Source organism: Ranitomeya variabilis, chromosome 1 (genome assembly GCF_051348905.1).
Source record: "Ranitomeya variabilis isolate aRanVar5 chromosome 1, aRanVar5.hap1, whole genome shotgun sequence".
Classification (NCBI taxonomy): domain Eukaryota; kingdom Metazoa; phylum Chordata; class Amphibia; order Anura; family Dendrobatidae; genus Ranitomeya; species Ranitomeya variabilis.
Genome location: NC_135232.1, coordinates 757374614 through 757389627, shown reverse-complemented (window position 1 = coordinate 757389627; position 15014 = coordinate 757374614). Strand labels below are relative to the sequence as shown.

At 45.1% G+C, this 15014-nt stretch overlaps 2 protein-coding genes across 4 annotated transcripts in view; one reads left to right on the top strand and one right to left on the bottom strand.

The window, feature by feature from the left end:
- The window catches only part of STK11 (serine/threonine kinase 11), a 132697-nt gene extending 125860 nt beyond the window's left edge, over positions 1 to 6837 (top strand). The window contains exon 10 of the mRNA XM_077271405.1: positions 6408 to 6837. The gene's annotated coding sequence lies outside the window, so the exon portion shown is untranslated. The remainder of the gene's footprint in view (positions 1 to 6407) is intronic.
- On the bottom strand, positions 6285 to 14350 carry CBARP (CACN subunit beta associated regulatory protein). Of its 3 annotated transcripts, none has more exons than XM_077271392.1 (10): positions 14223 to 14350; positions 13647 to 13704; positions 11168 to 11310; positions 11027 to 11088; positions 10326 to 10488; positions 9980 to 10175; positions 9736 to 9891; positions 9444 to 9636; positions 8923 to 9085; positions 6285 to 8752 (listed from the first exon to the last, which is right to left on the bottom strand). In XM_077271392.1, exons 2-10 carry the CDS (start codon positions 13692 to 13694, stop codon positions 7675 to 7677), a joined length of 2202 nt encoding a protein of 733 aa, XP_077127507.1. In that variant the 5' UTR covers positions 13695 to 13704; positions 14223 to 14350; the 3' UTR covers positions 6285 to 7674. The 3 variants fall into 3 exon arrangements, with proteins under 3 accessions (XP_077127507.1, XP_077127489.1, XP_077127498.1); XM_077271374.1 differs by having other exon boundaries at positions 14165 to 14301; XM_077271383.1 differs by having other exon boundaries at positions 14199 to 14292.
- Positions 14351 to 15014: the final 664 nt, after the last annotated feature.

The following is a 15014-nucleotide window of genomic DNA, read 5'->3' as shown; positions in this document are numbered from 1 at the left end:
AGTTTTACTATTCTGCTAGTAATAATCTGCTGATAAATCTATACCAGCATCATTGCTGGAATCAGTGTCTCTTTCTGTACGTTATGCTTCTCTCAGATTAGATGGCAAAACTGACAGATTCCCTTTACATACATCAAATATATGTGTATATATAGATCTACTGTCTTATCCTATTTTCTCTCATATTAAAAATATGTAATAGAAAAACGTCTGTCCCTCTCCTGCCTACTGTTCTCTGTGTACCTGTAAGACCACTTTCCGCAGCTGAAGCCTTCCTCTTTCTACCCCATCAGCAGTAAGGCTACGTTCACATTTGCGGTCCTCGCCGCAGCGTCGGGCGCCGCAGCGGCGCCGCATGCGTCATGCGCCCCTATATTTAACATGGGGGCGCATGGACATGCGGCGCACTTGCGTTTTGCGCCGCATGCGTCGCTGCGGCGCCAGCGTCGGTGCGCAGAGGACGCAGCAAGTTGCATTTTTGCTGCGTCCAAATTCAATGAAAAAAACGACGCATGCGGCGCAAAACGCAGCGTTGTGCATGCGTTTTGCTGCGTTTTTATTTGCGTTGTGCGTTGCGGCGCCGACGCTGCGGCGCACAACGCAAATGTGAACGTAGCCTTAGACAAGAAAATTAAGATTGTCTGCTTAGCAGATTAATCCTGTGTTCTATTTGTTTTTTTTACAGGCATGTTTGCTTCAGGAATGTACAGTACATCCTATTTACTTTTATAATTTGTATCACGCGACCATATCTACTGATCACTTTTTCACACAGGACCCTGTGGGTTTGGATTTCTTTTAACCTTAAAGGGATCCTGTCAGCAGGATTGTGCACAGTAACCTACAGACAGTGTCAGGTTGGTGCTGTTATACTGATAACAATGATACCTTGGTTGATGAAATCCGTCTTGTGGTGGTTGTTTAATCTTTATTTTCAGTATTGAGTTAATGATATGCTCGTGCTCTGGGGCGGCCTGTGGGGGGTCTTCATGTGGTGGTCTGCATAATCACGTTTATTGTCCAGTTAATAACTGTTCTTGATGTTATTGAGCAAGTGTAAAAAAAATCAATTTGAAAATGGCGCCCGCCACGCTTGCACAGTAGCAGCACGCTTGCACAGTAGCACCTATCTGTATGTACTGTATATAGATCCGATAGCTGCTATTGCTCAGGTGTCGACGGCGCCATCTTGCTGGAGAAGAAAAAACAAATTCCTCCAAGATGGCGCCGCCTGCCCCTGAGCAGTAGCTGCTCTCTGCTTTTACCGAGGGATCAGTGACCTGCCAGCAGGCTCCATTATGAATACCTAAGCAGAGCACCACATGAAGACCCCCACAGGCCGCCCCAGAGCATGGGCATATCATTAACTCAAAACTGAAAATAAAGATTAATCCCATATGACGTACTATCCCGTCAAGGTGACCTGGGACTTAATTCCCAGGGACGGGATAGTACGTCATAGCGATCGGCCGCGCTCACGGGGGGAGCACGGCCGAGTGTCAGCTGACTATCGCTGTCACGGACCGCCGCCAGCACATTAACCCCCGGCACACTGCGATCAAACATGATCGCAGCATTTCGGGGGGGGGGGGGCATAGGGAAGCATCGTGCAGGGAGGGGGCTCCCTGAATGCTTCCCTGAGACCCTCGGTACAAGGCGATGTGCTCACCTTGTAGCGAGCGTCTCCTCCCTGCAGGCCCCGGATCCAAAATGGCCATGAGGCTACATCCGGGTCCTGCAGGGAGGTGGCTTACCAGCGCCTGCTCAGAGCAGGCGCCAGGAAGCCTCCAGGAGTGCACGTCCGATCGCTGATCTGACACAGTGCTGTGCAAAGTGTCAGATCAGCGATCTGACTCTATAACATGATGCGCACCCCCCCCCCCCCCTTATAAAGTAAAAAAAAAAATATTTGGATGTGTAAGAAAATAAAAAAAATAAAAATTCCTAAATAAAGAAATATTAAATAAATATTGTTCCCATAAATACATTCCTTTATCTAAATTTAAAAAAGTACACATATATTTAGTATCACTGCGTCCGTAACACCCCGACCTATAAAACTGTCCCACTAGTTAACCCCTTCAGTGAACACCGTAAAAAAAGGCAAAAAACAACGCTTTATTATCATACCGCCGAACAAAAAGTGAAATAGCACGCGATCAAAAAGACAGATATAAATAAACATGGTGCCGCTGAAAAAGTCATCTTGTCTCATAAAAAACGAGCCGCCATACAGCATCATCAGCAAAAAAATAAAAAAGTTATAGTCCTCAGAATAAAGCGATGCAAAAATAATTATACTCTCTGGACCAAAATATGGAAAAATTATAGCTCTCAAAATGTGGTAACACAAAAAAATATTTTTTGCAATAAACAGCGTCTTTTAGTGTGTGACAGCTGCCAATAATAAAAATCCGCTAAAAAACCCCGCTATAAAAGTAAATCAAACCCCCCCTTCATCACCCTCTTAGTTAGGGAAAAATAAAAAAATTTAAAAAAAGTATTTATTTCCATTTTCCCGTTAGGGTTAGGGTTGGGGGTAGGGTTTGGATTACATTTACGGTTGAGATTAAGGTTAGGGGTGTGTCAGGGTTAGGATTAGGGGTGTGGTTAGGGTTGGGGTTAGGGGTGTGGTTGGGGTTAGGGGTGTGTTTGGGTTAGGGTTTCAGTTAGAATTGGGGGTTTCCACTGTTTAGGCACATCAGGGCTCTCCAAACGCGACATGGCGTCCGATCTCAATTCCAGCCAATTCTGCGTTGAAAAAGTAAAACAGTGCTCCTTCCCTTCCGAGCTCTCCCGTGCGCCCAAACAGGGGTTTACCCCAACATATGGGGTATCAGCGTACTCAGGACAAATTGGATAACAACTTCTGGGATCCAATTTCTCTTGTTACCCTTGGGAAAATAAAAATTTGTGGGGCTAAAAAACATTTGTGGGAAAAAAATGATTTTTTATTTTCACGGCTCTGCGTTATAAACTGTAGTGAAATACTTGGGGGTTCAAAGTTCTCACAACACATCTAGATAACTTCCTTGGGGTCTAGGTTCCAATATGGGGTCTAGGTTCCAATATGGGGTCACTTGTGGTGGGTTTCTACTGTTTAGGTACATCAGGGGCTCTGCAAATGCAACGTGATGCCTGCAGACCAATCCATCTAAGTCTGCATTCCAAATGACGTTCCTTCCCTTCCGAGCTTTGCCATGCGCCCAAACGGTGGTTCCCCCCACATATGGGGTATCAGCGTACTCAGGACAAATTGGACAACAACTTTTGGGGACCAGTTTCTCCTATTACCCTTGGGAAAATACAAAACTGGGTCTTAAAGATAATTTTTGTGGGAAAAAAAAGGATTTTTTTATTTTCACGGCTGCTTTATAAACTGTAGTGAAACACTTGGGGGTTCAAAGCTCTCACAACACATCTAGATAAGATCCTTAGGGGGGTCTACTTTCAAAAATGGTGTCACTTGTGGGGGTTTCAATGTTTAGGCACATCAGGGGCTCTCCAAACGCAACATGGCGTCCCATCTCAATTCCAGCCAATTTTGCATTGAAAAGTCAAATCGCGCTCCTTCCCTTCCGAGCTCTGCCATGCACCCAAACAGTGGTTTACCCCCTCATATGGGGTATTGGGGTACTCAGGACAAATTGTACAACAACTTTTGGGGTTCATTTTCTCCGGTTACCCTTGGTAAAATAAAACAAATTGGAGCTGAAGTACATTTTTTGTGAAAAAAATTAAATGTTCATTTTTTTTTTTTGTTAACATTCCAAAAATTCCTGTGAAACACCTGAAGGGTTAATAAACTTCTTGAATGTGGTTTTGAGCACCTTGAGGGGTGCAGTTTTTAGAATGGTGTCACACTTGGGTATTTTCTATCATATAGACCCCTCAAAATGACTTCAAATGTGATGTGGTCCCTAAAAAAAAAAATGGTGTTGTAAAACTGAGAAATTGCTGGTCAACTTTTAACCCTTATAACTCCCTAACAAAAAAAAATTTTGTTTCCAAAATTGTGCTGATGTAAAGTAGACATGTGGGAAGTGTTACTTATTAATTATTTTGTGTGACATATCTCTGTGATTTAAGGGCATAAAAATTGGAAAATTGCTAAATTTTCGCCACATTTCCATTTTTTTCACAAATAAACGCAGGTAATATCAAATAAATTTTACCATTATCATGAAGTAAAATATGTCTCGAGAAACCAGTGTCAGAATCACCGGGATCTGTTGAAGCATTCCAGAGTTATAACCTCATAAAGGGACAGTAGTCAGAATTGTAAAAATTGGCCCGGTCATTAACGTGCAAACCACCCTCGGGGCTTAAGGGGTTAAACAACAACCACAAGACGGATTCCATCAACCAAGGTATCATTGTAATCAGTATAACAGCGCCTACCTGACACTGTCTGTAGGTTACTGAGCACAATCCTGCCGACAGGTTCCCTTTAATAATAAAGCCCTTAATTTAAAAACTGTATTTTGTGTTATTTTTGTCTAATATTTAAGTGTGGCAAACTTGCAAAAATGTGTTTCTGGTTCTAAACTTGCAAAATAATAGGAACTCAGGAAGGGGGCAATCACTTTTTCACACAACTGTGTGTGTAATATAAATATATAGAATTACTGTACTTTGCCTCAATGCTTCTGAACGGTCTATTGTGAAATGCATTTCTGTAATGCACAGCTCGTTGATGGACTCACATAGTTTGCCTGGGGTATACACAGAGAGAGCACTCCCTCCACTGATTGATAGGTCGCTGCGTACGCAATACACAGCATTCAGCTTCTATCACTGAGGGCTCCCCTCATCTTTTACAGTCTATGAGACTGATGGAGATAGCAGAGTTGTATTCTCCCATCTTTGACAACCCATATACAGCGAATGGAGCAGTGGTATATGTGAGAGCAGTGCCCTATTCAAACAAGGAACTACGGAGTCCCATTCTCTGGATCAGTGGTTGGACCATCAGCAATCTAAAATGGATCACCTAACATGTGTATAGGTAACAGGATGTTAAGGCCCCATACACATAAGACTAATGTTGACCTCCTGTATATAGGGGCACAGGAAAACTGCTCATTGGGGAGTTGTCGGTCTGACTTGTCCAATTTCGGACTGCAAATGGCTTTGTGTTACTTGATGTAAGCCCCGGCAGAGGTATCAGTCAGCTTCTTTCTCCTGGAGCGCTTGGCTGAGTGAGTGCTCCAATGTATGGTAGAGACGGCTGTGAGCCAAAGGATGGGCCAAGCATCGTTCATCCTGCAGCCACCTAATGTGTATGGCCGAAGGATGGGCCAAGCATCGTTCATCCTGCAGCCACCTAATGTGTATGGCCGAAGGATGGGCCAAGCATCGTTCATCCTGCAGCCACCTAATGTGTATGGCCGAAGGATGGGTCAAGCATCGTTCATCCTGCAGCCACCTAATGTGTATGGCCGAAGGATGGGCCAAGCATCGTTCATCCTGCAGCCACCTAATGTGTATGGCCGAAGGATGGCAAGCATCGTTCATCCTGCAGCCACCTAATGTGTATGGCCGAAGGATGGGCCAAGCATCGTTCATCCTGCAGCCACCTAATGTGTATGGCCGAAGGATGGGCCAAGCATCGTTCATCCTGCAGCCACCTAATGTGTATGGCCGAAGGATGGGCCAAGCATCGTTCATCCTGCAGCCACCTAATGTGTATGGCCGAAGGATGGGCCAAGCATCGTTCATCCTGCAGCCACCTAATGTGTATGGCCGAAGGATGGGCCAAGCATCGTTCATCCTGCAGCCACCTAATGTGTATGGCCGAAGGATGGGCCAAGCATCGTTCATCCTGCAGCCACCTAATGTGTATGGCCGAAGGATGGGCCAAGCATCGTTCATCCTGCAGCCACCTAATGTGTATGGCCGAAGGATGGGCCAAGCATCGTTCATCCTGCAGCCACCTAATGTGTATGGCCGAAGGATGGGCCAAGCATCGTTCATCCTGCAGCCACCTAATGTGTATGGCCGACTTTGCAGTATGCAGACTCCAAGTGATTACAGAATGAGGACCTCAGGGTTTTGATAATGACCACAGATTGGCTCACTGTCAAGCTGCTAGTGGAAAAGAAGGCAAATCCAACAATGTTGATGAGAGGTTTCATGATGAGGGGTGGCTGGCTCAGTTTATAGAAGAAATAAATAGAAAAGTATATGAATGGGAGGAACTGTAGATTTCATGTTCTTCTAATCTAAGTTAAGAATGACCAATCAAGTGAAACACAGTAAAACCACGAGAAAAATTGCATATTTTCGGATTGCTTTTCTTTCTTTTTAATTTAATTCACAATGTCATTATCTTATTAAAACAGTGCAAATAATTGGATAATTATAAATATATCACTCTTACGACTTTTTTTTGTTTTTTAATACAGTGATCCGTTCCTGCAGACTACTCTATATCACTGAGAGATTGTACCCAACAGACGCTACAGCCGAATTGCTGCAGTAAAGGGAAATGCCCTTTCATTGTTCTCTGATCCCCCTATTCCTTCTGGACCTTTTGGACTTGCACAGTGTCCAGCATCTGCTGCACTTTATGACTTGAACTTGTTTCTTGCTCCACTTTGTTTATCTGGCTGCGTACCATATGTATTATACATAAAGAAGGTGGAGAGCCCATCATCAGCCCTAACTGAGCCCTCATACACAATACAATGCTAAAGTGGGGAAGGAAAGGGAGCACCATACTCCTTTAGACAAACCCAGCAGTTGTGTGTGCGTTTGGAGAAAAGGAGCCATGTGTAAACTATCATGGGTTGTTAATTTCTCCTTAGTGATTAAACGATTATTTGGTTTCCACTAGTTTCTGGTTCCTGAGCATGGGTGTGAACCATAGATAACTGGCTAGCAGACGGGCTGGTAGTTCATATGCGACACTCCTAGCTTTTGCTTGCTACATATATAAACTTGAAAGGTATAACAGGATCATTATGACAAATCACAAAGGAATGCAAATTGCGGGAATTCCAGTGGTCTCCTAACTACTGACACAGCCCCAATCTCTATGATACACACGGTGTACACTCAGCCATTGTCGATTAGTATGTGCTGTCTCATTTTAATATGGGGGAAATGCACAGCGGTGATGGGGAGATCATGAAAAATTCTTGCACCCTGTTGTGTGCTACATTGGAATACAAAGGCAAGATTGCACCATCTCCCAGAAACAAAGCAGCTTTACAAAATAAATAAAATAAATAAATATTAAGTTCCACGCACACTTTTCATAGAGCCTACATCAATCTCACTCCTTGTGCCTGTAGGTTCAGTTTTTGGGTAGGGAGTAATGGATCTGCAGCAAACGACATGGAGTGCTACTGGATCCATCCTACGCCCCCATTTCCCTAATGCAGGGTCCCTGAGGGCTTTCAGGAAGAAACTTCATATTGCTTGGAAGATAACTGTACATGTTCCTATGAAAAATGTAGTGTGTATGCTCATGCTGTTTGTGATGTGTTCTACATGTGCTGCCGGTATTTACAGTCATGCTTGTGTTTGTATGGCACAAAATGTAGCAGTGGATAAAATGAGTGACTGGGTTGGTATCATTTGGCACTGCGCTATACAGGAAGTGTTCTGGTTTTCAGCTCAGTCACTAAACCTCATCTTACTGTCCCATCTAAAGAGACCTTGTTCCTTCTACACAGGACTGTGATCAGGTGAGATATGTGCCACTGTGCAAAGCCTCTCAGGACTGCATGCTGTCCTCTGCACAATTGGGTACAATCGTTCCTCAAGTCCTGCACCTATCTTGTCCAGCAGCTCTGTTGTTTGAGGGCCATAACCATAATCTTGATCAGGATTTTCTGCAGGAGGCCTAGGTTCCTCAGGGGCAGGTCCATGCTCATATGGTTCCTCCTCAATAGCCTGAATTTTGTCTTCAGGTGTGAGTGAGGCTGGGCTTAATGGACAGCCATCTGGTCCTTCCTCATCTGTAGTACTTGCAATTCGTGGTAGGGTACTGTGGTATCTTGTGTCAGGAAGGTAACTAGTGCTGTCTCCTCGACGTAAGGGGGAAGCACGGTGTCTTTCCAGGGCAGGAGGGAAACGGATCCCTGGATCACTGTACTGCTTTGTCCTCTGCCACTGTTTGCGCAAATGAGCACGAGAGCGATGCTTTATGCGCAGAGGGGAATCATCGTATTGTGGGTCATGCCGAAGAAATTCATTAAACAATGCGTCGGTTTTTTCATCTATGCTATAATCTCGCCTAGAAAGTGTCTCGCGTGGAGATGGAGTGTGGTGCGGAAACCATTTGTCTTCCTCTCCACCTGAAGCACCCTCTTCATATAAGCGACCTTCCAGACTATCAAAAACTGTTCCTTTCCGTCCAGCATGTGTGAAAAACAGTCGTTTTTCCGATGCAGTCTTGTCCCGATGAGGGCTAGATGACTCTTCTGGTGGTCGGCAAGGAGCTTCAATAGAGGCATAGCCACTGTCCATCTGTAGAAGCTTTCGAGATCCAGTTTCTGGCTCTTGTACCTTTCCTGATTTAACATCAGGCAAGTCTTGGGAAGGAAGGCTAGGCAGTCCACTCAAGGAGCTAACACTTTCTGCATCACTGCGAACAGAATCCCGATCATTGTTGCTACTACTTTGATCAGAGGCGCATTGCTCCAGTGATGCACGTAAGCTCCAGATGTCACACTGTGGCGGAAGCTGACCCTGTTCTGCACTTCCTACATCAGCCAGCGACCCATCTTCCCCATGGTCTAGCCTGGTAAAAAAAAATTATAATAATAATAATTGCACAGCAATGGCACAGTCCATATTTTCAATTACATATGAGGCAAGAAGGATTCTGTAAAAGATGAAAAATGGAGTTGCGTTATATGCATGTACAATAGGATTTCTAGTTGTTTAGTCGAGAGGGTAATAGAAGAATACCTGCCGAGGGAATGTAGGGGAGTGCCATGCTGCTGGATGAAAGATCCTTGGTTTGTGGTGAGACCAGTATCTTGTGTGTGGGTTATGTATTGTATGATGTCATCGCGTTCCGCACTTTCACTTGCTGCTCTCTGTCGCTGGAACTGATGCCGCTTTGGAGAACCTGTAAAGTGAAGTTAATAAACGATCAATAATAACACCTCTCTTCTGAACAGCCACAGTATTGCTCTTTCTGCTGTTTTCACTAAAAGGGCTGTCTGAAATGTCTTTAGAAAAAAAATGATCTACCACGTCGTGTTTTCTTTTCTACGTATGCTATTGCCATTTAGATCAACAATATTTTATTAGCTTTTTTTTAGTTGTATGATATGTTAGCCCTCTTTATTGTATTCATTCTAATCTTAGTTATCCAAATTATACCCCACCCATCACCTTAGGAATCCAGGTTTCCCCCATCCGTGACTCTGGTTACAGGCTGCTTCCTTTTTATCTTGTGCATCCAGGCCATTCCTCCCCCTCACCTCTCGTGTCTAAGCTGCTTGCTCTCTGTACGCTGCCCAATTTCCATTTCTTGATTTTAAGATAGGGGCTTGCTCCTTCTAAGCTTGCATGACGCCGTAGACGGTTGAAGAAGTGAAGGACCGCACCATGACTTCGTGTGGTACCTACATCTGAACTAGAGCCACCCTGAGGGAGATGACTGCTGAGGTCAAACTGGGAAATGGAAAGCAGGTGTAAACTAGAGTTGCATGGATCCTCTTGTCTTCAGGTAGCCTTTTGGCACATTTTCTATCATTCTAGGTTTGTACTCACCCTGGTGTTGATAGGACTTTGCCTAGGAGATGAAGGACCATGGATTGGAGTTTCCATAAAACTCGTATCTGCGACAGAGTTGTAGGCATCTCCAGGAAGAGCAGATGTTAAACTGAGGGAGAGTCTAGTAAGTGGTGCAGGTGGACTTCGAGGAGGCTAATACATAAAGGAGGAAAAAAAAATTAAGTGCCACAAACTGGTTTAGGTTGACCTGAGGCTCGAGGGTGCATACTCTAACACTAACCTGGTATATGGAAATATTGGATTTGGTTGGAGACGTTGGATGTGTGTCTGATGCCGCTCCGCTACTACTACTTTCACCGCCTTCACTTTCATGTATTGTTAGAATATGTAGAGCAGTTGGCGGTAATGAAGGAAGAGGGGAGAGGGTCAGTCGGGCATTCTTCAAATAGTGAAAATCTCCCTCCGTCAGAGTGTACCTGGGGCAAAAAATATCTTATGTGATAACTTATTCTTCAGTCCACCATTGTTATTATTAGTTATTATTAGCTTTCTAAATCTTTTCTGCTGTTAACGTCCATGCAGTATGGGCTCTTGTTTGTGGTGATCTTAGTTGGGTCTGTTTTTACCTTCTTCCTCTTTCTCGCTCCCTCTTTTCTTGACCACATAATGCTCCCTCATTAAATGAGACCCGTCTACCACTGGAAGCCGTGCCTAGGAATCTCTCTGACTCTGCGTCCCTGGTCCCTGAAGCTGACAGAGATTCTGCATCCTCTATCCGGATAGTGATATCTGTAGAAATGGGATAAATATTATTTAGGGGAATCTCTCACCAGGCTTTTTTTCTGTGTAATCTGAGAACAGCATAATGTAGGGGCATGGACCCTGATCCAGCAATGTCACTTTCTGGTCTGCATGTTGTCATTTTGATGAAAATCCCTTTCACTCTTGTGCAGATCAAGCCTTTCACCAGATGCTGAGGTCTGTATAACTCCATCCACATCACTGGCACTCATTGGTGGTGGCTGGGTGATGCAGAGCAGGACTACCTGGCACCAGACCATTAGTCCTCTAGTGATAATCTCCAACTGACACATCACTGGAATCAGAGTCTCTGCCCCTACTTTGTGCCGCTGACTGATTTCCTTAAAGTACTATACAAATCGCAGTTCTATCTAATCAGCATCCATATATCTAACAAAAATATCACACTCCATTCTCACTGCTGCTGTAAAACATAACTAACGAGTCTGCTCTGCTGGACCACCGTATGATGCATATACACAGTGTGCATTTTGTTAAGGGGTGGCATGACTAGTATCTTTCCTACCGTGCGTGGGTTGGGACTCATCCACATAGGAAGTGTTTGTTTTCTCTGCATCATCACTGGGTCTGAAAAGGAAGGGCGTAATAATCATTAACATCCACAGCTAAAATCTACATTAACTTTGTCAAAATACACCTTGCTTACCTGGACAGCCTCAGACGCGAGTCACAGCAGCGCTTGCAAAGGATCAAGACCCCAATAAGGAGGAGGAGTGTTCCTCCAATGAAGATGGACAACAGAACCAGGAGCAGAACGTACCCATCCTGAGTAGGGGCCCCTGGCGCATCCTGCAGGACCAGATAAAAGATCGCTTACTTGGTCAATGTGGACATCATCTCCAAGAAGTTACCAGATAAAGGAAACGTATGATGACATTACATGCTAGCAGTAGCCACACCGCTGGTATAGATGGCACAAGAACCCTGTGTAACACGGGCAGCTCTGGAAGACTAGTCCTGGATCTTGGGCAAAGTTGTACCCAGAAATTAAAAAATTATAGGGATTCTGAAATCATAGAAGGAAAATGCTACATCCCATCGGGTTACTGTATACATTATATATATATATATATATATACACACATATACATACTGCGTATATGTGAGGCTTACAAAATGTCAGACCTTTCCAAAACGGTAACATTCAATTCTCAAAACATAGAACATGTCCTTGTTAATAGAAGTGAAAAGCTCACCTAATCTTATACCGATCTGGCCCACAACCTGCAGATCCAAGTCTAGTATGGTTGCCTTGTGGGGCCCGGCAGTGCATACGGGCCTACCTATAGCATGACTATCTCCTTCCACTCTAGCACCAGTCGTATTTCTTGTTACTTCCCTGATGCTGAACTTTTTGGACCATGAAGATAATCAGTCTTTGGGAAAAACAAGTGAACAAGTTGCATCTGTCCCTGCTATTTTTCTGCTTGAAATCCCCGTGAAAGTGAAAAATTGGATGTAGCCACACATGGTACACGTGTCAAGGACTCCCGTCGAAGGTAACAGGTAAGCCCACGTTCACACGATCAGTATTTTTTACCTCAGTATTTGGTCAGTATTTTACCTCAGTAATTCTCCGCCACAACCAGGAGTGGGTGATAAATGTTGAAGTGGTGCATATGTTTCTATTATACTTTCCTCTGATTGTTCCTCTCCTGGTTTTGGCTTACAAATACTGAGGTAAAAAAACTGACCAAATTATCCTCAGGGTTTGTATATATATATAATATATATATATATATATATATATATATATATATATATATATATATATATATTTATTAAAAAAAACAAAACTTCATGAATTGATTAGAAGGTTACAGCAGTAACTATCCAAGCGCTAGCAGCCATGCTGGTCCTTCCTGGAGGGCTTTGCCCCTTTTGGGTGTACCCGAGAGACAGTCCTGCCGCATTATAGCTAATAGAAGATATTAAATCAATAATCCCGTTTATTCTCCATGAACTAGTAGAGATTTTAGAAATGGGAAAAGGTGACAAATCTTTGGGCTCATACTTGTTTCCAGTTGCTACCCTTTTTTTTGCTACAGACTTATAAACAAAGACCTTATGACAAATCATCATAAGGTCTTTGTTCTATTGGTAACACCCCGCGACCTCGTTTCCCTAACCATACAGCATGTGCTAGGAGTATGTGTGACCCCATATGATCACTCTTACAATCGTTACAATTGCTCTATTAATGTAACATAGTCCTCAACACTGTCCCATACAGATCCATTATTCCTCCATTACCTTGCTGGCGATACAGTAGAGACACGTTCAATGGGCTACAGTAATGTGCGAGGACATGCAATCATCAGTGGGAACTGCATTACTAATAAACTGTCATTACACTTCATAATACAAACTACATACATTATTATTAGATTTCCTAGTCCTGATGATGCTGGTGTACTTACTGTGAAAATGAATGTCAGAACAACTGTATAATTATGCTATTAACATTTAGGAGTCCAGGTAAAGAGGTAGAAAGCTCATGAGTCCTCATGTATTCAATCCCTGCCCACCGAGCCTGACAGTTGCAGCTTGTACTGAGCAGAGTGAGATCTCAGCAGCATCAGGAGGCCCTTGAGGAGATGTCAATCTGGTTTTGAAGGCAGAGACTAGGTTTATCCTTTTACAGCCATTATGAAGTGGAATTTTAAAGTCATTTGAGTTTGGTTTTGGATATCTGGTGCCAGATCCGCTTCAGTATAAAGATTACTTTAGTTATCGCGCCTCATGAATGCTGAAATGACACTTGTTGCTGGTGAATCAACTGTCTTTCCATCCAAGGCGGCAGCCCACAGTGGTTGTAGGTGACCGCTCCACAGAGAATAGTTGGCTCATATTTAGGTGTTGGATACCTATCAAACCTTAGTCTCACCCACAGACTGTAAACCCACTGCACAATTGATTGGCAATGTATATGTGGGACTACAGGTTACATAATGTCATCTTCCTACCCCCCTAGAATACACGAAACGCTAATAGCAGCATGAAATCACAAAGGTCTGCGCCAGTGATCAAATCCATGGATTCAGTAACACATTTCATTCCCTGTGGCTAAATGAATAGTAGCGTAGCACTACGGCGGGGGCAAACTGGGGGGCAGAGGGTCTCACCGTGGAACTGTCCGTTATATTTTCCCATGCAGGTGACTCATTGCTCATGATCTGACACCTGCAGAAAGAAAGAGGAGGCAGGGTTGGAATATACAGTACAGGGAGGCAGTGGGAACATGGTGCTGGCCAGGGGCACTGCCCAGTGGGGGCTAGTAGGCAGGCAAGCTGCCCTCCACAGACAATGCCAAGCCTAGGTCTACTCGGCGCAGGGGCTGGAGCCCAGCCTGTGCCATCAGGCCCCTCACGGCTGCAGCTCAGGCTGGCACCTGGGCAGTGCCCACCCCAAGCTCCACAACTAGCAGCAGGTAGCAGCACAGTGCCCCACCTTCCTCCTGGGTGGCCTTGGCCCGGAGGCACCCAGCTCATGTGCTGCCCACAGGATGCCATGGCCCTATATGGAGTGACTCATACTATGCTGGACCCAAGAGATGCCCAGGGAGTGCCCGGAGGAGGCTGGGGCAATAGGCAGGCAAATGGCTGCAAAATCAGTGCTGTTCCCACAGGCAGCCAGTGCCTACCTCCAACCATCCGGGTCCTCTACCGCCCCTGTACCTGGCACCGATGCCCGATCCTCACCTCCGGGTCCGGCTCCAAGCTGCAGCTCCGTCACCGGCCTCAGGATTTATGAATGAAGCCCGGAGAAGAGACCCCGCCCATTGATGACACGTGACTGTGACAGGCTGCAGGCTGGGGAGGCGGCAGTGGGAGAGAGGAGTCGCGTGTGGCGGGAGGAGGGGAGGCGGGTGCAGCAAGTTAACTACATAGGGGCGAACGCGCTGCATGCAGGGACCCATTGCATACCTGTGTGTGAACGGAGGCAGGCATAGGGGTGATACCGGTCATATGGGGTGACGCCGGCCATAGGGGGGTGATACCGGGGTCATATGGGGTGATACCGGCCATAGGGGGGTGATTCCCGGCATAGGGCGCTGCGTACACCGGTGTGATTACAGGAGATGGGGTCGGGGCAGAGGACCGCGCGGAGGATGGATGCCAGAGCTTCTCTTCACCATCACTAATGCTGCCCTAGATGTGGCTCTACACAAGCCTGACACTGGCAGGGAGTCAATGCCAGCCATTTCCTCACACACTAGACATGGAAGGTCTGACATTAGTCTGTGTGGCCCCCAACAGCTGATACTAGGATAGAGCAGGGTCCTCATGTCAGACTGTTCTCGTAGGCCACCAACAATCTATGGGGGGCTCAGGGGCTCTGTTACATGGCAGGTATCTTCCCACAGCATATAAGGAGCGATATAAGGAGCTGCTTGTGACTCGTTACCTTTCATTGTCATGTAACAAAGATTGCTCCCACTCACTGTCATTATTGTCGGCAGCACATGAGGGAATATGCTGCCGATCAACAAT